At 43.3% G+C, this 26,513-nt stretch overlaps 1 protein-coding gene across 1 annotated transcript in view; it reads left to right on the forward strand.

Moving 5' to 3' along the window:
- The window catches only part of EFCAB5 (EF-hand calcium binding domain 5), a 43,363-nt gene extending 41,129 nt beyond the window's left edge, over positions 1-2,234 (forward strand). The window contains exons 20-21 of the mRNA XM_044287213.1: positions 245-341; positions 1,786-2,234. Of these exons, the coding sequence (XP_044143148.1) occupies positions 245-341; positions 1,786-1,943 (255 nt within the window). The 3' untranslated portion in view covers positions 1,944-2,234. The remainder of the gene's footprint in view (positions 1-244; positions 342-1,785) is intronic.
- Positions 2,235-26,513: the final 24,279 nt, after the last annotated feature.

Here is a 26,513-nt window from a genome sequence, read left to right on the forward strand (position 1 = left end):
TTGCAGCTAAACAACATTTAGAAAAAGTAATAAAATACTGGTAATGTTAGGAATAATCTGTTACAAGCTCCACTGATTAAATTAACAAAATAGATAACGTAGTGGACGTTGGATTCACACCTTCTCAGGAGAGAATTGATTGCTCTATAAGACACAACCTGTGTATGATGTGGTCATTGGAAGTCCTTGGTGAATGGTCCCTATAATAATCTAACATTAAAATCATTTATTTTTATGTTTGTAGAAGGTAAATAGTGATTTGATACGGAAGATATTGTCTTTTGACCCCACTGCCCAGTCTGTACAGCTGAACCCAGAGATCCTGGCAAAGTATATTAAAGGTAAATATAGAGCACCCTTGAACTGATTTTGCTCCATGCAGGAACAATATACAGTATTTAGGTCCCAGTATGGGGTTTTGTCTTGTTCCATTCGATCAGGAAAGCCTTTTCCAAAGTTTGAATTGGGGAAGACCTCCTAATCCTATGGGATGGAATTTGATCTCATCATTGGCACTAAATGTTAGCCCCAGGGCTGGATTTGCACATTTGACTTTTAGATTGATATTGTCTTATTAACTAAGGCTACTTTCACACTTGCAGCAGAGGATTCCGGCAGGCAGTTCCGTCGCTGGAACTGCTTGCCGGACCCGGCAATCCGGACGCAAACGGGTGTCATTTGTCAGACGGATCTGACAAATGCATTGAAATACCGGATCCGTCTCTCCAGTGTCATCTGGAAAAACGGATCTGGTATTTTTTTCCCATGGATTTAAAGGTCTACGCATGCACGGACCGGAAGATCAGATCCGTCAATGCAGCAATTTTAATGCCGGATCCAGAACTAATACATTTCAATGGAAATTAATGCCGACAAGTGTTCAGGATTTTTGGCTGGAGAGAAAAATACAGCATGCTGCGGTATTTTCTCCGGCCAAAAAACGTAAGAGGGACTGAACTGATGCAAACTGAACGGAATGCTCTCCATTCAGACTGCATTAGGATAAAACTGATCCGTTTTTTTCCGGTATTGAGCCCCTGTGACGGAACTCAATACCGGAAAAGAAAAACGCTAGTGTGAAAGTACCCTTAGGCTACTTTTACATTAGCGTTTTCAATTCCGCTATTGAGATCCGTCATGGGATCTCAATAGCAGAAGAAAACGCTTCAGTTTTGTCCCCATTCATTGTCGAAAGGACAAAACTGAATTGAACGAAACGAAATGCACCAAAATGCATTCCATTCCGTTTGGTTGCACTCCCATGGCGGACAGAATAACGCTGCAAGTTTTGTTTTTTTGTCCGCGATGTGGTGTGAAGCAAGACAGATCAGTTTTCTTTTGACACAATAGAAAACGGATCCATCCCCATTGACATTCAATGGTGTTCATAACGGATCCGTCACGGCTATAGAAGACATAATACAACCGGATCCGTTCATGACGGATGCATGCGGTTGCATTATGGTAACGGACGTGTTTTTGCAGATCCATAACGGATCCGCAGAAAACGCCAATGTGAAAGTAGCCTAATCTTTAAGATGTTTGTCTTATTTGGCAATTTATACTCAGGAATACATTGCTAGGGCGGCAACAGGTAAACTGGTAGGAAAATGTGTTCACCACACAGTGATGATTTAGCCACACATTTTGGCCAGTTACACATAGTTTTTTTTTATGGGGTTGAAGAAGAATTCCTTTGTTCAAACCAAGGGATTTTATTGCAAGTTGAGTTCTTTTGGTTTAGATTTCAAAGACACCTTATAATACATGAGCAATATGTTTCAGGTATTCCCAGAGGAGCGGTCTGGAAACATGGCTCTATCCCAGCAGAGCATCTTTACAACTGGGCTTTCACCTGCCTCTCACTGATGGAACTCAGTCAGAAAATGCAGAACACGCAATCGCCGTCCCTGGTCTCTTTAGCAGCACCAAACCAAATGTGAATTAAAAAGCAACCGAATATAACTGGTTGAATTGTGATTTTTTTTTAATGAAGACCCAGGTATTTTTAACCTACACAAATAAAAAAACTGGTAGACATAGATACATCGGTGTGGTGTCCATGAAGTGTGCCTGTGATCTTTACAGACTTCAATAGTTGGGGCCAGGGTAGTGCGACTCCCAACACCTAAAATGATGGGGCAGAAGCAAGAAGCTGAGTGCTATGCTTCCTCATTTCTGTCACTGCTACTGGCACTCTTGGGTCACTGTGGATGGCACTCTTAGGCCTCTTTCACACGGGCGTCACGTTTTGGCTCAGGATGCGTCCCGGGTGCATTGCGGCAAACATGTGCGAGTAGGTACGCAATTTCAGTCAGTTTTGACTGCGATTGCGTTCTGTTGTTGTTTTTATCGCGCGGGTGCAATGGGTTTTGCACGCGTGTGATAAACTGAATGTAGTACCCAGACCCGAACTTCTCAACTGAAGTTCAAGTTTGGGTTTAAGGTTGTGTAGATGTAATTATTTTCCCTTATAACATGGTTATAAGGGAAAATAATAGCATTCTTAATACAGAATGCTTAGTAAAATAGGGCTGGGGGGGTAAAATGTTTTTTTATTTAACTCACCTTAATCCTCTTGTTCGCGCAGCTCGGCTTCTCTTCTTTCTTCAGGACCTTGGCAAAGGACCTTTGATGACATCACTGCGCTCATCACATGGTCCATCACCATGTGACGGACCATCACATGGTGATGGATCATGTGACGGACCATGTGATGAGTGCAGTGACGTCACCACGGGTCCTTTTCCTCAAAGAAGAAGAAAGAAGAGAAGCCGAGCTGAACAAGTGGATGAGGGGAGTTAAATTATTTTTTATTTTATTTTAACCCCTCCAGCCCTATTTTACTAAGCATTTTGTATTAAGAATGCTATTATTTTCCCTTATAACCATGTTATAAGGGAAAATAATAATGATCGGTTACCCATCCTAATCGTCTTCTAGCAACCGTGCATTAAAATCGCACCGCATCCGCACTTGCTTGCGATTTTCACGCAGCCCCATTCACTTCTATGGGGCCTGTGTTGCGTGAAAAATGCACAAAATAGAGCTTGCTGCGATTTTCACGCAACGCACAAGTGATGCGTGAAAATCACTGCTCATGTGCACAGCCCCATAGAAATGAATGGGTCCGGATTCAGTGCGGGTGCAATGCGTTCAACTCACACATTGCTCCCGCGCGGAAATCTCGCCCGTGTGAAAGAGGCCTTATGGAGCTGAAACTCTTATTATAGGTACTGTAGCCTCTTATAAAACAATGTGACTGACATTGGCACCGTAATTTGGATGGCAGCAATGCACTTGTACTATTATAGAAATACTGATATGTGCCGGAGAGGTTACACAGCAATGCCAAAAGAGCTTATTCCACCCCTGGGGGGTTTCATGGGCTTTTTTCAATATTGTAATTACAATACCAATACTAATAAGCATAATCTAACACTTGCTACAGTGAGCTCACCTTTTGTCCTTGCTGTCTCTATTGCACTGAAGTGGTTAAGGATTTCTGAATAGAGACTGAGAGATCCCATCTATGTAATAACATTCCAAGTAAGAACATTTTTTTAAATTTTTTTAATAAAAGCAACATTTGGGAAATGGCATCTGTCTGTTATTTTATCTTGCTGATAATGCTTTGCCAATAGTAGGTCAGAGGTGTCGTACGGATGCCACCATGATAAGATGCTCTTGTTATTGTGCTACCTGATCCCAGAGATAATCTGTTCTCGGCTTTGTTTTCCTCTAAAGGGAGAATTAAGGAGAAGCGTCCATGTTTCCAGGAATAATCTTCAAAAATATATTAAACTGCCAGTATATGCATATACACCTCAAGTATGACTTCCTAATAGTATATGAGAAAGATTGCCATTTATAAAATGAACTGGTGCTGAATGATTGCTCGGCACCAGATAAGACTACTACTGTTTCTGAGCTGTGTTGAAAAATTTGTAAATGTGAATTAATTGCTCTTCAATTGACTTCCTATCAAAACATACATACTACACTAGTAGAAGCTACACTATATTACATTTAAAGGGGTTTTCCCACTACAAATATTCATAATTTTTTCAAACCAGCACCTGGATTTGAAAACATTCATAATTGCATTTAATTAAAAATTTAGTATAGCCGCTGAGTTATTCAATAAAATGTACTGTATCTGTGTAGGGTCATCTGTTGTTTGTTATTTTCCTTATTTCTTTGTCCACCTCACTGAGGTGGACGCATATGCTCAGTTCCATCTTTTAACTGCCACCAGCCCCATCTTTTGTTAGAAGCTATGACAGTGATAGGAAGAGAACTACAGCAGAAAGGACACTCCCTCTGAGCTACCAGCTTGAAGTAAATCTCTCAGAGCAACTGGAGCAATGAATGGGGAGAGCCCTGGGTCAATGTGAGAAAAGAAAATCACGACATAAGGCGCTCCATGATGTACATTCAATCGGGGCTCTGGACCGACAGGGAACAGGTTACTGCTCACCAGATGGAGTTGTGCAAATCCAGGCACAACTCTGAAAAGCACATGTAGGTACTCTGAAGGGAACAGCAGGTAACCGCAGAAGGTAACTTCTTTAATGTGACAAGTTTTGAAGGCGTGCCACCTTCTTTTCCAGGATAGCTGCTTTACATCTGGTGGCATTAGAGACAGAGCTTGCTAAGAGCTCATTTGCATCCCTTTCTTCCCAGAATTCCAGAGGAGCATGTATGGCCTATAAGTCTCCTCACGTCGACTTAGGCGCTGTCTCCCCAAGGAGAGCTAGTACCTCCCAAATCCTGACTTAGTCCTCACACCCAGTTCAGCCAATACTCTCTGCTCTGCACTGAGAAGGGGTAATCACCCTGAAACAGCTGTCTGCAGATGAGGTGCTGGTGTAGTTAATATCTGAGTCATGTCTCAATGCCTATCTAAAGTCTAACATTGATTTCTAGGATAGCTGCCTTACATCTGGTGGCATTAGAGGCAGAGCTTGCTAAGGCTACTTGCGTTCAGAGTGGATCCGTCTGAGACGGATCCGCTCATATAATGCAGACGGTGGATCCGTTCAGAATGGATCCGTCTGCATTATATTGTAAAAAAAAATGATGTGTCAAAGTAGCCTCAGACGGATCCGTCCAGACTTTACATTGAAAGTCAATGGAAGACGGATCCGTTTGAAAATTGAGCCATATTGTGTCAACTTCAAGCGGATCCGTCCCCATTGACTTACATTGTAAGTCTGGGCGGATCCGTTTGCCTCGGCACGGCCAGGCGGACACCCGAACGCTGCAAGCAGCGTTCAGGTGTCCGCCTGCTGAGCGGAGCGGAGGCTGAACGCTGCCAGACTGATGCATTCTGAGCGGATCCGCATCCACTCAGAATGCATTAGGGCTGGACGGATCCGTTCGGGGCCGCTTGTGAGAGCCTTTGAACGGAACTCACAAGCGGAGCCCCGAACGCTAGTGTGAAAGTAGCCTTAGAGCTCATTTGCATGCCTTTCTTTCCACCTTCTTCACCAGAAATGCATCACATCAAAGACGTTTTTTCCGCCTGCTTTTTCGCCCTTTTGTTTACTGGCTCTATGTGAGGTATAGAACTAGTTCTAACTTTGGAAAAATACATTGTCATGTACTATATGCTGTCTGATTTTCATTTTTTATTTATTTTTTATTAATCATGGGATAACCCCTTTAAAAGGCACGTGTACTTAAATTTTTTTTTATAATTTTGATGTCATAGTGACATATCAAAAGTTTTGATTGGTGAGGGTCTGAGTGCTAAGACCTGCATGGATCCCTGAAACATGGAGACAAAAGGACTCATACAGAGGGCTGTCTCTCTTTGCTACTAAAGACGAGCTCATAGACTTTTTACGAAGCCCTTCTTCAGCAGTGAGTAGAAACAGTGAGCGCTTCTACAGAAGCTGTCATGGTGGAGAGTGGGGGGGAAAAAAACCACCGCACAATGTCTATATAGACCATGCCACTAGGCCTGGAAGCCAGGATAAGAGGTCACCTCCTATGCATCCCTAAATACAATCCCTGACCTCCTGACTGTATGAGCCAACCCTGATGGTGGAGGGGCTCATACCTGGAACCTAGGACCCTAATTCGCCCTGATGATCCCTGATGTTATTGACAGGAGAAAGAGACAACCGGTTCCTCCAAGACACGGAAGAACCAGAGTCTCCCACAGGCCTAGCAACAAGGAAGGAGCAGAGAGCAAGCATAAACTCATAACGACAGGTAAGAGCCCAGCGCAAACGACACGCACTGGAACAACCACCACTTTCCTGCCACAACTACTGGGCGGAACAACTACAGCTTGCTGACTTGTGGTTCACCCCTCCGGGAAACCATGGAGCCCACTTCCACAGGCACAGACAGGGGAAATGTCCAACAACCATGCTGGACTAAAAACACCAAATAGACCAGACATGGAACACCAAATGACATACAACAAACACCCTGTACATAAACGCACACCAAACATCATAAACAGGTGTGGAAGGGTAAGGGGAAACATCAGGATGACATTGCCAAAGACCTTGATGTTCCACAAGGAGGCCATCATGGACAGGTGACACAGTCATACAAAGGTAGACATGCCACTAACCTCACGCTCACAACTCCAGTATAAGAAGAGCCATGAGGCAACACCCAGCTCCACCTTGCACACTCCTTTAACCCTAAACAAAATGGGAAGGAACACCAGCCATAAAGGGGACGTTTAAAATCATGCTAACAACACGTTGCCACCAGCAACAAGCATGCACGACAAAAGTGTCACCGTCCACTACCACCAGACCATGACAGCTGTGACAGTAGCTCCTCATTGGTAGCAATCGGAGTCCCCCATTAATCAAAACCGTTATATGTCACTATAACATATCAAAAGTACAGGTACATTTTAAGGGGAACATGTCTGAAGGCCACATGTTATAGAGTGATACAAACTTGTATTTTAATTCCTGCTCTTTCTCGATTTAGGAGTCATGTGGGTGGATTTAGCAGTGACTGACATGTATTACAAGCAAGGCTGTCAATCAGTAAAAAATTTCGCCGACTGGACTCCTAAGCAGAGAACGAGCAGGAACACCACAGCAAGAACATGTGTGCCTTGATCTACCTTACATAAATCATACAACGACAAAAAGGGTTGAGTGGGTAGCGATTGCTTCTTGTAAGCGCAAAAATCAGTCTAATGTTAATCCCTTCATTGACCCTGTATAAACCAACATACAGGACTCATACACATGACTGTAGTTTTTGTCCACAAAAACGTTGTTTTGTCTGCCTTTTATGCGGATCTGATGCGGACCAATTCATTTCAATGGGGCCACAAATGCTGTCAGTGTGCTGTCCTCATCAATAGTGTTGGGCGCGAATATTCGAACAGCGAATATTAATCGTGAATATCGGCACTTTGAGAACTCGCGAATATTTAGAATATAGTGATATACTGTATATTCGGAATTTTGAATAGTCTTTTTTTTTTTCTTCTTCATCAGTAACCTCCCTTCTTGCTTGTGGGCCAATGAGAAGGCTGCAATGTCTTTGTTTGAGCTTAGCAACATCCCTAGCAACCAATAGGAAAGCTGCCTTCCCCTTTACTATATAAGAACCTCCCAGCAGCCCTTGTATGCAGTATTTTGCAGATCTGAGAGAGACAGCAGTGTTATTACATTAGATAGTTAGTTAGCTTATATATATATATATATTACAGATAGTTAGGGGGAGATAGTCAGTGTAGGTTATATCCTGATATAGTGTAGCTGATTGTTCTGCTGTCCATACATACATAGTGCTGTGATGTCACAAGTTCACGACAATACTTAGTGCACCAATCACTAATAAGTAGTCAGACCTGTTAAAATGTGAAGTTGCACGTATTGCGCCAAAATATTTGCATCATTGGTGCCGATTTGGCAATCACGAATATATTGGAGCACTCTATCTGCATATAAAGCTATTGTAAGGTTCTGCCGTGCCAACCATTTTCTCCAGTCTCAGGAAACTTCTAGCAGCTTGAAAAATGTAGCTATAGTGACCCACGCCTGTATTTTGCGAGCATTACGTGAATATTACATTGCCGTTTTTCGCGATCAAGAAAATAATCTCGAATTTGCAAATATATGACGAACATTCTACCTAATATTCGCGAAATATCGCAAATTCGAATATTGCCCCTGCGGTTCATCACTACTGATCAACACGTCAGTTCCGCGGACCCGCAAAAAATATAACATATTCTATTCTTGTCCGTTTTTTTCTGAAAGAGGATACTGGCTGGCCTGCTTCTGTGCCTACAAGTCACCTGAGCCATTCAATGCATCTATAACATTAAACTGGGCAGTTTGTCAAATATCTACCCAGTTTTTTATATGAACATAGGCTGACAGATGCTTTGTGCTGCCTGTGTATATGAAGCGCAGTCAGACTACTGTGCCATGTGTCACTTGTGCAGAGCGTGGGGGGCTAGGGGCCGGGCTTACTCAGGGGGCCAGCGGTGGATACACCTGTTCCCATATGGGCCAGTCCGACCCGGTCTGTCTATAAGGCCTCATGCACACGACAGTATTTTTTTGTGGTCCGCAAAAAGGGGTTCCGTTGTTCCGTGATCCGTCCCCGTTTTTGTTTCCGTGTGTCTTCCTTTATTTTTGGAGAATCTCCAAACATGAAGGAAAGTAAAAAAAAATCTAAGTTTAGTTTGCCATGCAAATGATAGGAAAAAAATGGACGCGGAAGCGGACAATCTTGTGTGCATCCGTGTTTTTTTCATGGACCCATTGACTTGAATGGGTCCGCGAACCGTTGTCCGTGAAAAAAATAGGACAGGTCATATTTTTTTCACGGACTGGAAACACAGATCACGGACGCGGATGACAAACAGTGCATTAGCCGAGTTTTCCACGGACCCATTGAAAGTCAATGGGTCCGCAGAAAATCACGGAAAACGGAACAAGGGACACAACAACAGTCATGTGCATGAGGCCTAAGATCGAGGTTTGGTGATCACACAGACGTACAAGGGGAGAGTTATCCAAACTAGTGCAGAGAAAACTGATTCTGAAATATAGAAGGCGGAATCTGATTAGTTTATATAGGCCACTACTTTACTGTTCCTTTGCACTAGCTTGTATAAAACTTATTAATACGAGTTTAATATAGTAAATGTACAGATTCCCTTTGATAAAAATATACTGTAAATTGCTAAACTCAAAGAAACACAACGTAAATCTGTGTTTAAACGTACATGTGATTACACTAATCGTCAATGATCGATGATATCTAAAAATGAAGCTGGGTAGAAAAAAAGGCATAATACATTAATGGAAATAATGTAAAAATAATAAATGAGCTGGTAAGTGACTGACAAGTATATTTATGGATCTATAAACAAGCCCTCAACATTTCCTCTCAGCAGTGTCTCCTGTAGAGTGAAGTCCCCTCGGCTCGCTTGCTGGAATCACAGATATTTTACAGATGTAACAGAGGAAACTGACACATTAAATTATATAGTAGTAAAAAATAAAGTATTGGAATCGCACTCACCAGATCTTGCGGTCAACCGAAATGCAACAGCCCACCTGGAGTCCAAGATTCTTTAGGGCTCCCTCATAGTAAATCCGAAAAAAGGCAATGGAGGCAGCATGTCCGGTAAAAAAACCCTTTAATGGGCACAGCCAAGTGAACTTAACGTGCAAAAAAGTTGTGACGTTTCGGCCGCTTCACAGCCTTTATCAAACACCTGATAAAGGCTGTGAAGCGGCCGAAACGTCACAACTTTTTTGCACGTTAAGTTCACTTGGCTGTGCCCATTAAAGGGTTTTTTTACCGGACATGCTGCCTCCATTGCCTTTTTTCGGATTTACATTAAATTATATGTCATTACTGTGGTTTATACAACTGGATCATTTCATGAAGGGGTACCATTATCAGAAAGTGACTTTAAAATATTTTTAAATAATACTTTAACTAATAATACTAAAATGATACATTTTATATTTAATATTAAAGGACATCTGTCAGCAGATTTGTACCTATGACAATGACTGACCTGTTACACGTGCACTTGGCAGCTGATGACATCTGTGTTGGTCGCATGTACATATGTGTCCGTAATGCTGAGAAAAATGATGTTTTATTATATGCAAATAGGATTCTAGGAGCAACGGTGGCGTTGATGTTACACCTAGAGGCTCTGCTCTCTCAGATTGTCAGGGGCAGGGAGGCGTGATGATGTTTTCACTGCTGACAGATGTCCTTAACTCTTAGGCCTCTTTCACACGGGCGTCTTATTTTTGGCCCGGATAAGAGGTGGTCGCGTTGCGGGAAAATGCGCGATTTTTCTGCGCGAGTGCAAAACATTGTAATGCGTTTTGCACTCGCGTGAGAAAAATCGCGCATGTTTGGTACCCAAACCTGAACTTCTTCACAGAAGTTCGGGCTTGGGATTGATGTTCTGAAGATTGTATTATTTTCCCTTATAACATGGTTATAAGGGAAAATAATAGCATTCTGAATACAGAATGCATAGTATAATAGCGCTGGAGGGGTTAAAAAAATATTAAAAAAGTTAACTCACCTTCTCCTCTTGATCGCGCAGTTCCCGGTCTCTTTACTTCTTTAATGATGAGCTGTGGGCTAAATGACCTGTGGTGACGTCAGATCACATGCTCCAATCACATGCTCCAATCACATGGTCCATCACCGTGGTTTTTGTTTTCACTCCCCGCCTTCCCATAGTCCTAACTTTTTTATTTTTCTGTTCACATGAGGGCTTTTTTTTTTGCAGAACAAGTTGTACTTTCTAATGGCACCATTTACGGTTGCATACAATGTAGTGGGAAGCGGGGAAAAAATTCCAAATTGGGTCGAATTGGGAAAAAAATGCAATTCTGACAAAGGTTTTTTTTTTTTTTTTTACACCGTTCACTATGCGGTAAAATTGACTTGTTACCTTCATTCTCCAGGTCAGTACGGTTACAACGATACCACACTTGTATAATTTTTCTGGCGTTTTAACACTGAAAAAAAAATTAAACTGGAACGTGACGATAAAAAAAGGAAGAAAAACACTTGGTCAGTAAGGCCCAAAACAGACTGGTCACTAAGGGGTTAATGTTGATTATGGATTACAGCTAATAAAAACCCAAAAGTCAGTATCTCAGAAAATTTAAATATAAGAACAATTAAAAAAATTTTTTTAACCCCTTAAGGACCGGGCTCATTTTCACCTTAAGGACCAGGACATTTTTTGCAAATCTGACCAGTGTCACTTTGTGTGAATAACTTAAAACGCTTTTACTTATCCAGGTCATTCTGAGATAGTTTTTTCGTCACATATTGTACTTCATGACACTGGTAAAATGGAGTAAAAAAAAAAATTTTTTATTTATAAAAAAATTCCAAATTTACCAAAAATCTAGAAAAATGTGCTAATTTCCAAATTTCTATTTCTCTACTTTTATAATAGATAGTAATACCTCCAAAAATAGTTATTATTTAACATTCCCCATATGTCTACTTCATGTTTGGATCATTTTGTGAATGCCATTTTATTTTTTGGGGACGTTAGAAGGCTTAGAAGTTTAGAAGCAAATCTTGAAATTTTTCAGAAAATTTCGTAAACCCAATTTTTCAGGACCAGTTCAGGTCTGAAGTCACTTTGTGAGGTTTACATAAAAGAAACCACCCAAAAATGACCCCATTTTACTAACTACACCCCTCAAGGTATTCAAAACTGATTTTACAAACGTTAAGGCCTCTTTCACACGGGCGTCAGTTTTTTGGCCCGGATAAGAGGTGGGTGCGTTGCGGGAAAATGCGCGATTTTTCCGCGCGAGTGCAAAACATTGTCATGCGTTGCACTCGCGTGAGAAAAATCGTGCATGTTTGGGATTGATGTTCTGAAGATTGTATTATTTTCCCTTATAACATGGTTATAAGGGAAAATAATAGCATTCTGAATACAGAATGCATAGTAAAACAGCGCTAGAGGGGTTAAAAAAATTAAATATTTTTTTTAACTCACCTTAGTCCACTTGATCGCGAAGCCGGCATCTCCTTTTGTCTCCTCTGCGCTGAACAGGACCTGGGGTGAGCATTAAATAGAGGTTAAGGACCTTTGATGACGTCACTCCGGTCATCACATGGTACGTCACATGATCTTTTACCATGGTGATTCACCATGGTAAAAGACCATGTGATGACCGGAGTGACGTCATCAAAGGTCCTTAACCTCTATTTAATGCTCACCCCAGGTCCTGTTCAGCGCAGAGGAGACACAAGGAGATGCCGGCTTCGCGATCAAGTGGACTAAGGTGAGTTAAATTTTATTTTTATTTTTAACCCCTCTAGCGCTGTTTTACTATGCATTCTGTATTCAGAATGCTATTATTTTCCCTTATAACCATGTTATAAGGGAAAATAATAATGATCGGGTCTCCAGCCCAATCGTCTCCTAGCAACCGTGCGTGAAAATCGCACCGCATCCGTACTTGCTTGCGGATGCTATGCGATTTTCACGCTTCCCATTCACTTCTATGGGGCCTGCGTCGCGTGAAAATCGGACAATATAGAGCATGCTGCGATTTTCACTCAACGCACAAGTGATGCGTGAAAATCACCGCTCATGTGCACAGCCCCATAGAAATGAATGGGTCAGAATTCAGTGCGGGTGCAATACGTTCACCGCACGCATCGCACCAGCACGGAAAACACGCCCGTGTGAAAGGGGCCTAACCCTTTAGGCGTTCCACAAGAATTAATGAAAAAAGATAACATTTTAAAATTTCACTTTTTTGGCAGATTTTCCATTTGTATCCATTTTTCCAGTTACAAAGCAAGGGTTAACAGCCAAACAAAACTCAATATTTATGGCCCTGATTCTGTAGTTTACAGAAACACCCCATATGTGGTCGTAAACTGCTGTATGGGCACATGGCAGGGAACAGAAGGAAAGGAGTGCCATACGGTTTTTAGAAGGCAAATTTTGCTGGATGTTTTTTTGACACAGTGTCCCATTTGAAGCCCCCTGATGCACCCCTAGAGAAGAAAATCCAAAAAAGTGACCCCATTTTGGAAACCACGGGATAGGGTGGCAGTTTTGTTGGTACTATTTTAGGGTACATGTGATTTTTGGTTGCTCTATATTACACTTTTTGTAAGGCAAGGCAACAAGAAATAGCTGTTTTGGCACCGTTTTTATTTTTTGTTATTTACAACATTCATCTGACAGGTTAGATCATGTGGTATTTTTATAGAGCAGGTTGTCAGGGACGCGACAATACCAAATATGACAAAAAAAAATGATTCTTTAGTGTCTCCACATTCTGAAAGCCATAGTTTTATTTATTTGTGTTGTGTAGGGGCTCATTTTTTTTCGGGGTGAGATGACTGTTTGCTTGGCACTATTTTGGGGTGCGTATGACTTTTTGATCGCTTGCTATTACACTTTTTGTGATGTAAGGTGACAAAAAAATTGCCTTTTTTACATTTTTTTTACGGTATTCATCTGAAGGGTTAGGTCATGTGATATTTTTATAGAGCAGGTTATTACGGATGCGGCGATACCTAATATGTCTGCTTTTTTATTTATGTGAGGTTTAAACAATGATTTCAATTTTGAAACAAAAAAAAAAATCATGTTTTAATGTCTCCATAGTCTGAGAGCCATGGTTTTTTCAATTTTTGGGCGATTATCTTGGGTAGGGTATGATTTTTGCGCGGTGAGATGATGGTTTGATTGGCACTATTTTGGGGTGTGTATGACTTTTTGATCGCTTGGCTTTTTGGCTTGGCTTTCTTTACACAGTTTTTCTTTTTAAGGTATTGACCTGGTGGGGTTAGGTCGTGTGATATTTTTATAGAGAAGGTTATTATGGACGTGGCAATATGTATACTTTTTTTATTTATTTAAGTTTCACACAATAATATCATTTTTGAAACAAAAAAAAAATCATGTTTTAATGTCTCCAAGTCTGAGAGCCAATTTTTTTGGGGCAATTGTCCTATGTAGGGGCTCATTTTTTGCGGGATGAGATGGTGGTTTGATTGGTACTATCTTGGGAGGCATATAATGTTTTGATCGCTTGCTATTAGACTTTTTGTGATGTGAGGTGACAAAAATGGCTTTTTTTTTTTACGGTATTTGCCTGAGGGGTTAGGTCATGTGATATTTTTATAGAGCAGGTTCTTACGGATGCGGCGATACCTAATATGTATATTTTCTTTAACACAATAGCATTTTAGAAAAAAATAAATCATGTTTTAGTGTCTCCATAGTCTAAAAGACATTTTTTTTTTAATGATGAGGTGCTGATTTGATTGGTACCATTTTGGCGTACATACGACTTTTTTGATCACTTTTATTACCTTTTTTGGGAAGTAAGGTGGGCAAAATTTCAATTTCATCATAGTTTTTATTTTTTTATGTCGTTCACCCTGCAGGGAAAGTAACATGACCGTTTCATAGATCAGGTCATTGCGGATGCTGTGATATGTTCTTGAAGATCCAGTGGGTCTGATGTCTGTATGATACAATACAGTACACCATATAGTATACTGTACTGTACTTTCACTTAGTCTGATCAGACTTAGCTTTACCATGGAAAGCCGGAAGCCTGTGAAGGCGTCCGGTTGCCATGGTAACCATCACCCACTTCCACCACAGAGCAGCAGGTGATGGGAAGGAAGGGGCCCCCTTCCCTCTGTGATCCCGTCAAGAATCGGGGTCTGAAACGGCACAGCAGCCCCCGATGGGAGAGAGCTCCCTCCCTGTTAACCCCTTCCATACTACGGACCGTGGCATGGAAGGGGTTAAACAGCTGACATCTGTGAGCACAGATGTCAGCCGTTTCAAGCAGAGTGTCAGCAATGTGCTGACACTCTGCTAACCGCTCGGCCATCCTGAGTGAGGGGGCAGGCGGATCATCGCAATCATCGGCCCGCACCCCTCCTTAAAATCAAAAGAGATCTCATTTTGAAGTTTCTGATCCCCATGGAAAGAGTGTCACAGGACCCCCCTCGGCATTGTCACAGAGTGCCTGCTCAATGATTTCGCCCTGTGTCCTTAAGTATCGGGACATCACATACCTGTACGCCCTGTGTCCCCAAGAGGTTAATAGAGAAATGTTGGACTAATGAAAAGTATGTAGTGTTTGCACTCAATACTTGGTGGGGGCTTCTATAGCATGAATTACTGCATCAATGTGGCGTGGCATGGAAGTGATCAGCCTGTGGCACTGCTGAGGTGTTATGGAACGCCAGGTTGTTTTGATAGAGGTCTTCAGCTCGTCTGCATTGTTGGGTCTGGTGTTTCTCATCTTCCTCTTGACAATACCTCATAGATTCTCTAGTTTGCTAAGCAATCAAGCACAGTGATACTACGGTAAGGGCCCTTTCACACTTGCGTTGTCCGGATCCGGCGTGTACTCCACTTGCTGGAATTACACGCCGGATCCGGAAAAACGCAAGTGTACTGAAAGCATTTGAAGACGGATCCGTCTTCAAAATGCGTTCAGTGTTACTATGGCACCCAGGACGCTATTAAAGTCCTGGTTGCCATAGTAGGAGCGGGGAGCGGTATACTTACAGTCCGTGTGGCTCCCGGGGCGCTCCAGAATGACGTCAGAGCGCCCCGGGATGACGTGTTCCATGTGATCACGTCATCCATGAGCTTGGGGCGCCCTGACGTCACTCTGGAGCGCCCCGGGAGCCGCACGGATGGTAAGTATGCTGCTCCCCCGCTCCCCGCTACACTTTACCATGGCTGCCAGGACTTTAGCGTCCCGGCAGCCATGGTAACCATTCAGAAAAAGCTAAACGTCGGGTCCGGCAATGCGCCGAAACGACGTTTAGCTTAAGGCCGGATCCGGATCAATGCCTTTCAATGGGCATTAATTCCGGATCCGGCCTTGCGGCAAGTGTTCAGGATTTTTGGCCGGAGCAAAAAGCGCAGCATGCTGCAGTATTTTCTCCGGCCAAAAAAACGTTCCGTTCCGGAACTGAAGACATCCTGATGCATCCTGAACGGATTTCTCTCCATTCAGAATGCATTAGGATAATTCTGATCAGGATTCTTCCGGCATAGAGCCCCGACGACGGAACTCTATGTCGGATCCGGACAACGCAAGTGTGAAAGGGCCCTTATTAACCCTTTCTACCCCGGGCCAGTTTTCACCTTCCTGCCCAGGCCATTTTTTGCTAATCTGACATGTGTCACTATATGTGGTAATAACTTTGGAATGCTTTTACTTATCCAAGACATTCCGAGACTGTTTTCTCGTGACACATTGTACTTCGTGACAGTCATAAATTTGAGTCAATATATTTCACCTTTATTTATGAAAAAACTACAAATTTACCAAAAATTATGAAAAATTCACAATTTTCTAAATTTCTATTTCTCTGCTTTTAAAACAAAGTGATACCTCATAAAATATTTATTGGTTAACACTCCCCATATGTCTGCTTTATGTTGGCATCATTTTGTAAATGTCATTTATTTTTTTTAGGACGTTAGAAGGCTTAGAATTTTAGAAGCAATTCTTAAAATTTTAAAGAAAATTTCCAAAACCCACTTTTTAAAGGACCAGTTCAGGTATGAAGTCACTTTGTGGGGCTTACATAGTAAAACCCCCCATAAATGACCCCATTGTAGAAACTACACCCCTCAAGCTACTCAAAACAGATTTTACAAAACTTTAGGTGTTCCATAACAATTAAAGGAAAATAGAGATGAAATTTCAAAATTTTTAGATTTTCCATTTTAATAATTTTTTTTCTTTAACACATCGAGGGTTAATAGCCAAACAAAACTCAATATTTATTACCCTGATTCTGCTGTTTACAGAAACACCCCACATGTGGTCATAAACTGATGTATGGGCGCACTGCAGGGCGCAGAAGAAAAGGAACGCCATATGGTTTTTGGAAGGCAGATTTTGCTGGACTGGTTTTTAGATGCCATGTCCCATTTTAAGCCCCCCTGATGCACCCTTACAGTAGAAACTCCCAAAAAGTGACACCATTTTGGAAACTAGGGGATAAGGTGCCAGTTTTATTGGTACTATTTTGGGGTACATATGATTTTTAATTGCTAATTGCTCTATATTGATTTTTAATTGCTCTAATTGCTCTGATCCCCTCTGCAATGCATTACAATACATCTGTATTGTAATGCATTACAATACATCTGTATTGTAATGCATTACCTGTTAGTGTATTACACAGAGTAATACACTAACAGGTTGCCTAGGAGAAGCAGCCTGAGGCTGAATCTCCTGGGCACCCGTAGAAGGCAGGTCCCGATGCCATGCAAGGCATTGGGCAGCCTCTTCACGGCAACGGGTTGCCTTCTCACCCATCGGGTCCCCAACACAGCAGCGCGGGGACCTGATGGTCTCCTTCACCCGCAGCAAACCCCTTCTATGTCACGGTCAGCACTGACCGCGGCATAGAAGAGGTTAATGCGCAGGCATTGGTATTTTCACCAATGCCGGTGCATACAGCAGTAGTCCGGCTAACGGGAACAGCCGTCCCCTGCAGCTGATCGGGCAGGCGCAGCTCCTGCACCCGCCCGATCAGCGCGCTGTAATGGTGCTGCGCTGGGCGTCAAGTCATGTCCCGCTGCGCCGTACTATTACGGCGCTGGTCGGGAAGGGGTTAAACCAGGTCAATATTTACAGGTACTGGCAAATACAGGTACTTTTGGCAGTGTGGGCAGGTGCCAAGTCCTGCTGGAAATTGAAATCAGCATCTCCGTAAAGCTTGTCAGCAGAGGGAAATGCTCTAGAATTTCCTAGTAGACGGCTGCGCTGACTTTGGATTTAACACCAGTAGATGACATGGCTCCCCAAACCATCACTGACTGTTGAAACTTCACAGTGAACCTCAAGCAGCTTGGACTGTGTGCCTGTCCACTCTTCCTTCAGACTCTGGTACTTTCATCTGAAAAAAAGAACTTTGGACCACTGAGCAACAGTACAGTCATTTTTCTCCTTAGCCCAGGTAAGACGCTTCTGATGTTATTTCTAGGTCATGAGTGGCTTGACTCTTAAAGCACTGACTCCAGCTGCAGACCACTACTTGTAAATCTCCCCCAAAATCACAAATGGCCTTTTCTTGATAATCCTTTCAAGACTGCCGTTATCCCTGTTGCTTGTGCATCTTTCACTACCACATTTTTTCCTTCCATTCAACTTTCAATTAATATGTTTGGATACAGGACTTCGTGAACAGCCAGCTTCTTTAGCAATGACCTTTTGTGGCTTTCCCTCCTTGTGGAGGGTGTCAATGACTGTCTTCTGGACAACTGTCAAGTCAGAAGTCTTCCCCACGATTGTGTAGCCTACTGAACCAGACTGAGGGACCATTTAAAGGCTTAGTAAACCTTTACAGGTGTTTTGTGTTGATTATATGGTTAGAGTGTGACACCATGAGTCTACAATATTGAACTTTTTGACAATATTTAAATTTTCGGAGATACTGACCTTTGGGGTTTCATTATCAACATTAAAATAAATAAATAAATGCTTGAAATAGATCACTCTGTGTGTAATGAATCTATATAATATGAGTTTTACTTTTTAAATAGAATGACTGAAATATATAAACTTTTCAATATTTTTCAATTTATTAAATGCACTACCATAGTCATGACAAACCTTTTAGAGACAGAGTGCCCAAACTGTAGCCAAAGACCCACTTATTTATCGCAAAGTGCCAGCACGGCAATTTAACCTGAATGCTACAGTCCAATATAGTGTACCTTCCATGTACTTTATCATTTAGCTATAATAGCCTGCCTGCATTCAATGCGCTGCCTGCGCTGTTCATAGTGCGGCTGTAGAAAGGCAGGAAAAGTCTAAGGCTACATGCACACGTCACACAGCCATTTTGAGCACCAGTTAAAGTCTATGAGGCTATTCACATGGCCGTTCTTTTAACGGCCAGTGAATAGCGTCCGTCCAAAAATAGGACATGTCCTATTTTTGGCCATTATCAAGGCCGGATGGACCCCATTGAAATCAATGGGACCGTTTTTAACGGCTGACTGACAGGAGTGAACCCGTCTAATGGCCGTTAAAAACTGGTACACAGGCCATTTAGGGGTTAGAAAACAAACAAAAAAAACTCACCTCATCCACTTGCTCGCGGAGCGGCAGTCTCTTCATTGAGCAGGACCTGCCAAAGGACCTGCGATGTGCTTGGTGAAGTAACCACGTGGGAGCGCGCAGTGACGTAATCGCGCACCTTTGGCAGGTCCCGTTCTGTGAAGAGAGAAGATACTGCTGTAGCGCGAGCAAGTGGATAAGGTGAGGTTTTTTTGGCTCTGGGACTCTATGGGGGCATTACATAAACCATGGGGGACATTATAAAGCTGGGGGCCCTAAAACAAAAAAAAAAAAAACACACTATGGGGGACATTATTTAAGATGGGGCCCTACATTGGGGGCATTATTAAAGCTAGGGGTGGTTAAAAAGATTATATACACCGTGGGGGACATTAATTTAGCTGGGGGAATTATGAAAGCTGGGGACACTATAAAAAAACGTATATACACTGTGGGGGGCATTTATTTAGCTGGGGGCCTACATGGGGGACATTATTTTAGCTGGGGGCATACCATCCTGTGGGTGTTCTCAGAAGGGTGGGTCTGGAAATAACTGCAATTAAATTCATCCATTTTTCATGTCCGTTTTTAAGGGACATGAAAAACTGATCCAAAACAGACATACGGACAGAAAATGGATGCACACACTGATGCAAAATGGCCATGAAAAACTGACAGTGTGTTTTTAACAGAAGTTATTTTTCACTGTCATGTGCATAATATTGGGCAGACTAGATGGGCCAAATGGTTCTTATCTGCCGACACATGCTATGTCTCTATGAGGCCTTAGGCATATTGGTACACCATAGACTTTTTCCAGGGGATGGGTGCCCACAGAGAGGGCTCTGGGTGCCTCCTCTGGCATCCGTGCCATAGGTTCGCCACCACTGCACTAGTACAATGACTGTATAAACACACATTTATGGTTAATACAAAAGAAAATGTTAGATGCATTAATAAAGGGGTTAAAACATTAAAGGGGTGTAATGGATTTATGAAAATAAATATAAACAAAAATAAATGTGTGAATAGATCTCTGTCCCACAGGAGCAGGACTGCAATGGAACAATGAATATACTATGTGCTACATCTCACAATCCCGCTGGGACGAGCTAATAATTATTTATCTTATAAACACTCACTCCACAAAAATCCCTTCTCCGTAAAACCTACACGTGTTAATCAGCAAACTGGTATAAAAGCAAACATCAGAAAGTGCACAGTTTACAGTTGCTGATGTCGGTCCTGCTCAGTGTCAGAGGTCCCCTGGTGGATGACGTCTGAGGTGTGTGGAGGGGGTACATTCTTCTTTATAGCACGGAAGGCTCAATAGCGGGTTGTGCATTTTCCCACCAAAGATATTGGGCCAGATTTATCATGACTGACAGCTCACTCCACTTTCACATATGGCTAAAGTCAGTTTTAGCCAAGTCAGATTTATGATCGGCCCTTTAAGACTGTAATAAATGTGGTTTGACGGTAGCAGTTTATCCGTCAGTAAGCAGCTTTACAAAAGTCGCACGTCCTTACGAAAAAGTTGCAAGATAAGCATGGTCCTCACTGGAGTGAAATTGCACATTTTTTTGCGAGAAAACTCCGATCCGATGGTATAATAGGGACTCCTGACTTTACATTGAAAGTCAATGGGGGACGGATCCGTTTGCAATTGCACCATATTGCGTCAACGTCAAACGGATCCGTCTCCATTGACTTGCATTGTAAGTCAGGACGGATCCATTTGGGTCCGCACGGCCAGGCGGACACCAAAACGATTTTTTTTTTTTACTTTCCTTCATGTCCGTGGATCCTCCAAAAATCAAGGAAGACCCACGGAACAAAAAATGGACACGGATCCCGGAACTACGGGACCCGTTTTTGCGGACCCGGACCGCAAAAAGAAAACGGTCGTGTGCACGAGGCCTTATTCTGACTTGAGCTAATGATAAATCTGGCCCATTGACTGTTCAGCACGGTGAATTGAGCAAACAAAAACCAAGATATCACTGCCCGGGGTGATGCCATAAGGTGTGCAGCAGTGTCTCCACTTAGGATCAGTTCACACTTTGATGCTGCTCGTAGACTCTTCTCCTACTTTTGCCTAAAAAAGTGCTCAAAAACATTTATTATGAGCCTTTTAACTTGTTAATCAACATGTCAGGCATATGCCAAATTAGTGACATTTTGTGGTACGATTATGAGAACTGTTGCAGGAAAGAGTTCCAAGTCCTTATTCACATGTCAGTGACTTCCATCAGTGATTGTGAGCCAAAACCAGGTCTGGGTTTAAAAACTCAGAACAGGTGCAAATCCTTCCACTATGGTGGAGGATCCATTCTTGGTTTTGGCCCACAAATCACTGCTCAAACACGGACTGTGTGAATAAGGCCTTACACTTCATGGCTCCTGGTTAAAATGCTAAAGGCAATTTTTAAAGGGGTTGTCCAGGATTAAAAAAATAAAAAATAAAAAATAAATAAAAAATGGTCTGACAACAGGTAATACAAGAAAATTTTAAAAAATAACTAATACTCAAAAGTTAAAATGGTGGTCTAATTAACCACCTCCGGACCGCCTAACGCAGATGTGCGGTCCGGAGGTGGCAGCGCTGCGCAGAGTCACGCATATACGCGTCATCTCGCGAGACGCGAGATGACGCGCTTTGCCGGCCCGCGCATGCGCAGTTCGGGCCGGCATTTCGTCAAGGAGTAAATCGTCATCAGCTTGCCAGCCAATGATCGCGGCTGGCAAGCTGATGATTTTTAAAAAATCCAATCAAAGGCCAGATAACAGATCATATTAGTAAATATGATCTGTTATATGGCTGCCTGCTCCTCTGCTGGTTCTTTTCGTCGGTTGGATCCAGCAGAGGAGCAGGCTTCACAGTGAGTACACCAACACTACACACTTAGCCCCAGATCACCCCCCTGAACCCCAATTAACCCTTTGATCGCCCCTGTCAATCACTAGTGAAAGGAAAAAAGTGATCAGTGCAAACTGTCACTTTTTTTTTTCACTGGTATTGACTGTTAGGTTTTAGTATAGTTTAGGCCCCTTGGTTAGGTAGTTTAGGGATCGGTTAGCGCCCAGCCCACCGCACCGCAGTCCGTTATTCGCTGATTAGCGTATCGCTAATCAGCATTTGTACTTTTATAGTATCTGGAAGTGATCAAAACTGATCACGGTCAGATCTATAATAGTACTAGTGTCACTTTAGTTCGCCCTCCACCCAAAACGCAGTGTTTGCCCGATCAGGCCTGATCGGTCGCCCACACGTGCGTTCGCCCACACCCGCCCCACCGCAGTGACAAAATTTTTTTTTATTTTGATCGCTGCACATTCACTTTACACGCACTGCGGCGATAAAAAAAATCTGTTTTGATATTTTTTATAAACCGCAGCGGCCTCCGGTACTTCGCTAGCCTCCCCTTTGTAAGACAGGCTTGCTTTTTTTTCTTGGGTGGTCTCAGGGAATACCCCTAAATTTAGTTGCCCACATGTCAAACAGGGGGTATTCTTCTGAAGAGGCCTACAGGCTTCTGACCCAGTCGGATGAGGAATGGGAACCCTCATCTGATGAATCCAGCGGGTCAGAATACGAACCTGTAGAAAGCAGTGGCACTCTGACCCAAAGTTCGGACGAGGAGGCTGAGGTCCCTGATAGCACCAGGCGTACCCGGCCCCGTGTCGCTAGACCGCAGGTTGCGCAGGATCCGCTTCAAGAGCAGCAGAGTGGGGCTGGTGCTGTCGGATTACGTGGTGAGGCATACACCAGCAGCCCAGCCCTTCCTGGACCTAGTACCAGCACTGCCGTACAACCTGGTGAAGTAGCGAGCACCAGAAGGGCAGTTGAAGCTGGTACGGTGGCACGTGCAGTAGTGACCCCGTCGCAGCCACCGCAAAGACGTGCCCGTAGAGCCCCTAGAATCCCTGAGGTGCTGGCAAACCCGGATTGGCAGTCCCCAACTTCAGCCGCACCTGTAGTTTTCCCTTTCACTGCCCAGTCTGAAGTTCGGGTGGAGACAGCTCAGATCGGTTCGGCCCTGGGATTTTTTGAGCTGTTCTTGACTGCGGAGCTCTTGGACTTAGTTGTGGCCGAAACAAACAGATATGCCACACAATTTATAACCGCCAACCCGGGAAGCTATTATGCCCAGCCTTTCCGGTGGAAACCAGTCCAAGTTTCCGAAATTAAAACTTTTCTGGGCCTCCTCCTCAACATGGGTCTAACTAAAAAGCATGAATTGCGGTCATATTGGTCCACGAACCCGATTCATCACATGCCCATGTTCTCTGCTGCCATGTCCAGGGCACGATTTGAGGTCATCCTGCGTTTCCTGCACTTTAGTGATAACAGCACCTCCCGTCCCAGAGGCCACCCTGCTTTTGACCGGCTCCACAAAATTCGGCCCCTCATAGACCATTTCAACCTGAAATTTGCAGATTTGTATACCCCAGAGCAAAACATCTGCATAGACGAGTCCCTGATACATTTTACCGGGCGCCTTGGCTTCAAACAATACATCCCAAGCAAGCGCGCCCGGTATGGGGTCAAATTGTATAAGCTCTGTGAAAGGGCCACAGGCTATACCCACAAATTTCGGATCTATGAGGGAAAAGATCAGACCCTGGAGCCGGTCGGTTGCCCTGACTACCTGGGGAGCAGTGGGAAGACAGTTTGGGACTTGGTGTCACCCTTATTCGGCAAGGGGTACCATCTTTATGTGGACAATTTTTACACAAGTGTGGCCCTCTTTAGGCATTTGTTTCTAGAACGAATTGGCGCCTGTGGTACCGCGCGAACTAGTCGCGCGGGCTTCCCCCAACGGCTCGTTAGCACCCGTCTTGCAAGGGGGCAGAGGGCCGCACTGTGTAACGAAGAACTGCTCGCGGTGAAATGGAGAGACAAGCGTGACGTTTACATGCTCTCCTCCATTCACGCAGACATGACAATACAAATTGAGCGAGCAACCCGTGTCATTGAAAAGCCCCTCTCAGTCCACGACTATAACCTTCACATGGGAGGGGTCGACTTCAATGACCAGATGTTGTCTCCGTATTTAGTTTCCCGCAGAACCAGACGCTGGTATAAGAAGGTATCTGTATATTTAATTCAATTGGCTCTGTATAATAGTTTTGTTCTCTACAGTAAGGCTGGGAGAACTGGATCCTTCCTCAAATTTCAGGAAGAGATCATCGAGAACCTCCTGTACCCAGGAGGTTCCGTGGCCCCATCCACCAGTGTAGTTAGCCGTCTACACGAGCGACATTTCCCCAGTGTCGTTCCTGGTACCTCAACCCAACCGTCACCCCGAAAAAGATGTTGTGTCTGTAGCAGGAGTGGAATAAGGCGTGACACCCGCTATTTCTGTCCTGACTGTCCTGACCACCCTGCCCTATGCTTTGGAGAGTGTTTCCGGAAGTACCACTCACAGGTACACTATTAGCATAGGGATCATCTCACCAGGACAGGCACACAGGGCTATTAGGGCCCATTCACTCACACAGCTGCTGCAAACGTCTCCTTTCACCTGGGACAAAGTGCATAACGCACTTCGCCACATCTTTGGGCGATTTGCACATTGACCCATGGGGAAGGAGAGGTTTGTTCTATAAAGGTAAAAAAACAAAAAAACAAAAAAAAAAACAAGTAAGCAAAAAGGTTAATGTTCAGTTAAAAAAGTTAAAGTTTATATGTTCTGTTGCAAAGTTAATAAAATTATTGCGTTGCGGCCTGGTTTTTTCTTTTTTTACCTTCCAGGTGGACCAACCGATCGACTAGCTGCAGCACTGATGTGCATTCTGACAGAAGCATTGCGCTGCTGTCAGATTACACGCAAGTCGGTGTATGCGGCGCTGCAAGACGAGATTTCTACTCTGCAGTAACAGATACGTTTGCCGAAGCATACGAGCTGAGGAGGAGGCGGCGTTCCCTTTGCTTTGGCAAACACTTTGTATGTAAAAAAAAAAAAATCCCGGCAATGATTTATTCATCCACATCGATTGATGTGAATGGAGAAATCTGGTTTGCCAGGGCATACGAGCTAAGTGGGTATGGATGTTAGGCGGAGCTCCTATGTCCTGGCAGACGCCTTCCCCCTCCTTTTTTTTTTGGCAGAGATTTTTTCATCCACATTGATCGATGCGAATGAAGAAATCTGTGCCGTTCATTTTTTTCTTTCAGCCCAGAGGCTGAACGGAAAAAAAAATCTCATTACCTGTATGCTCAATATAAGGAGAATAGCAGAAACTCCTAATGCTGGCCATACATGTAATGATTGCGGAGACCCTCAAATGCCAGGGCAGTACAAACACCCCACAACTGACCCCATTTCGGAAAGAAGACACCCCAAGGTATTCGACGGGGCATATTGAGTCCATGAAAGATTTAAATTTTTGTCCCAAGTTAGCGGAAAGTGAGACTTTGTGAGAAAAAACAAACAAAAAATCAATTTGCGCTAACTTATGCGAAAAAACATTTTTTTTCGATGAACTTGCCAGGCCCCTCATTGGATACCTTGGGGTGTCTTCTTTCCAAAGTGGGGTCACATGTGGGGTATTTATACTGCCCTGGCTTTTTAGGGGCCCTAAAGCGTGAGAAGAAGGCACCTTTGCACATCTAGGCTGCAAAAAAGTGTCACACATCTGGTATCGCCGTACTCAGGAGAAGTTGGGGAATGTGTTTTGGGGTGTCATTTTACATATACCCATGCTGGGTGAGATAAATATCTTGGTCAAATGCCAACTTTGTATAAAAAAATGGGAAAAGTTGTCTTTTGCCAGGATATTTCTCTCACCCAGCATGGGTATATGTAAAATGACACCCCAAAACACATTCCCCAACTTCTCCTGAGTACGGCGATACCAGATGTGTGACACTTTTTTGCAGCCAAGGTGGGCAAAGGGGCACATATTCCAAAGTGCACCTTTCGGATTTCGCAGGCCATTTTTTACACATTTTGATTGCAAAATACTTCTCACACATTAGGGCCCCTAAATTGCCAGGGCAGTATAACTACGCCACAAGTGACCCCATTTTGGAAAGAAGACACCCCAAGGTATTCCGTGAGGGGCATGGAGAGTTCCTAGAATTTTTTATTTTTTGTCGCAAGTTAGTGGAATATAAGACTTTGTAAGGAAAAAAGAGAAAGAAAAAAAAAAAATCATAATTTTCCGCTAACTTGTAACAAAAAAAAAAAAAATTCTAGGAACTCGCAGTGCCCCTCACGGAATACCTTGGGGTGTCTTCTTTCCAAAATGGGGTCACTTGTGGCGTAGTTATACTGCCCTGGCAATTTAGGGGCCCAAATGTGTGAGAAGTACTTTGCAATCAAAATGTGTAAAAAATGGCCTGCGAAACCCGAAAGGTGCACTTTGGAATATGTGCCCCTTTGCCCACCTTGGCAGCAAAAAAGTGTG

The sequence above is a fragment of the Bufo gargarizans genome, chromosome 3, assembly GCF_014858855.1.
Source record: "Bufo gargarizans isolate SCDJY-AF-19 chromosome 3, ASM1485885v1, whole genome shotgun sequence".
Classification (NCBI taxonomy): Eukaryota; Metazoa; Chordata; class Amphibia; order Anura; family Bufonidae; genus Bufo; species Bufo gargarizans.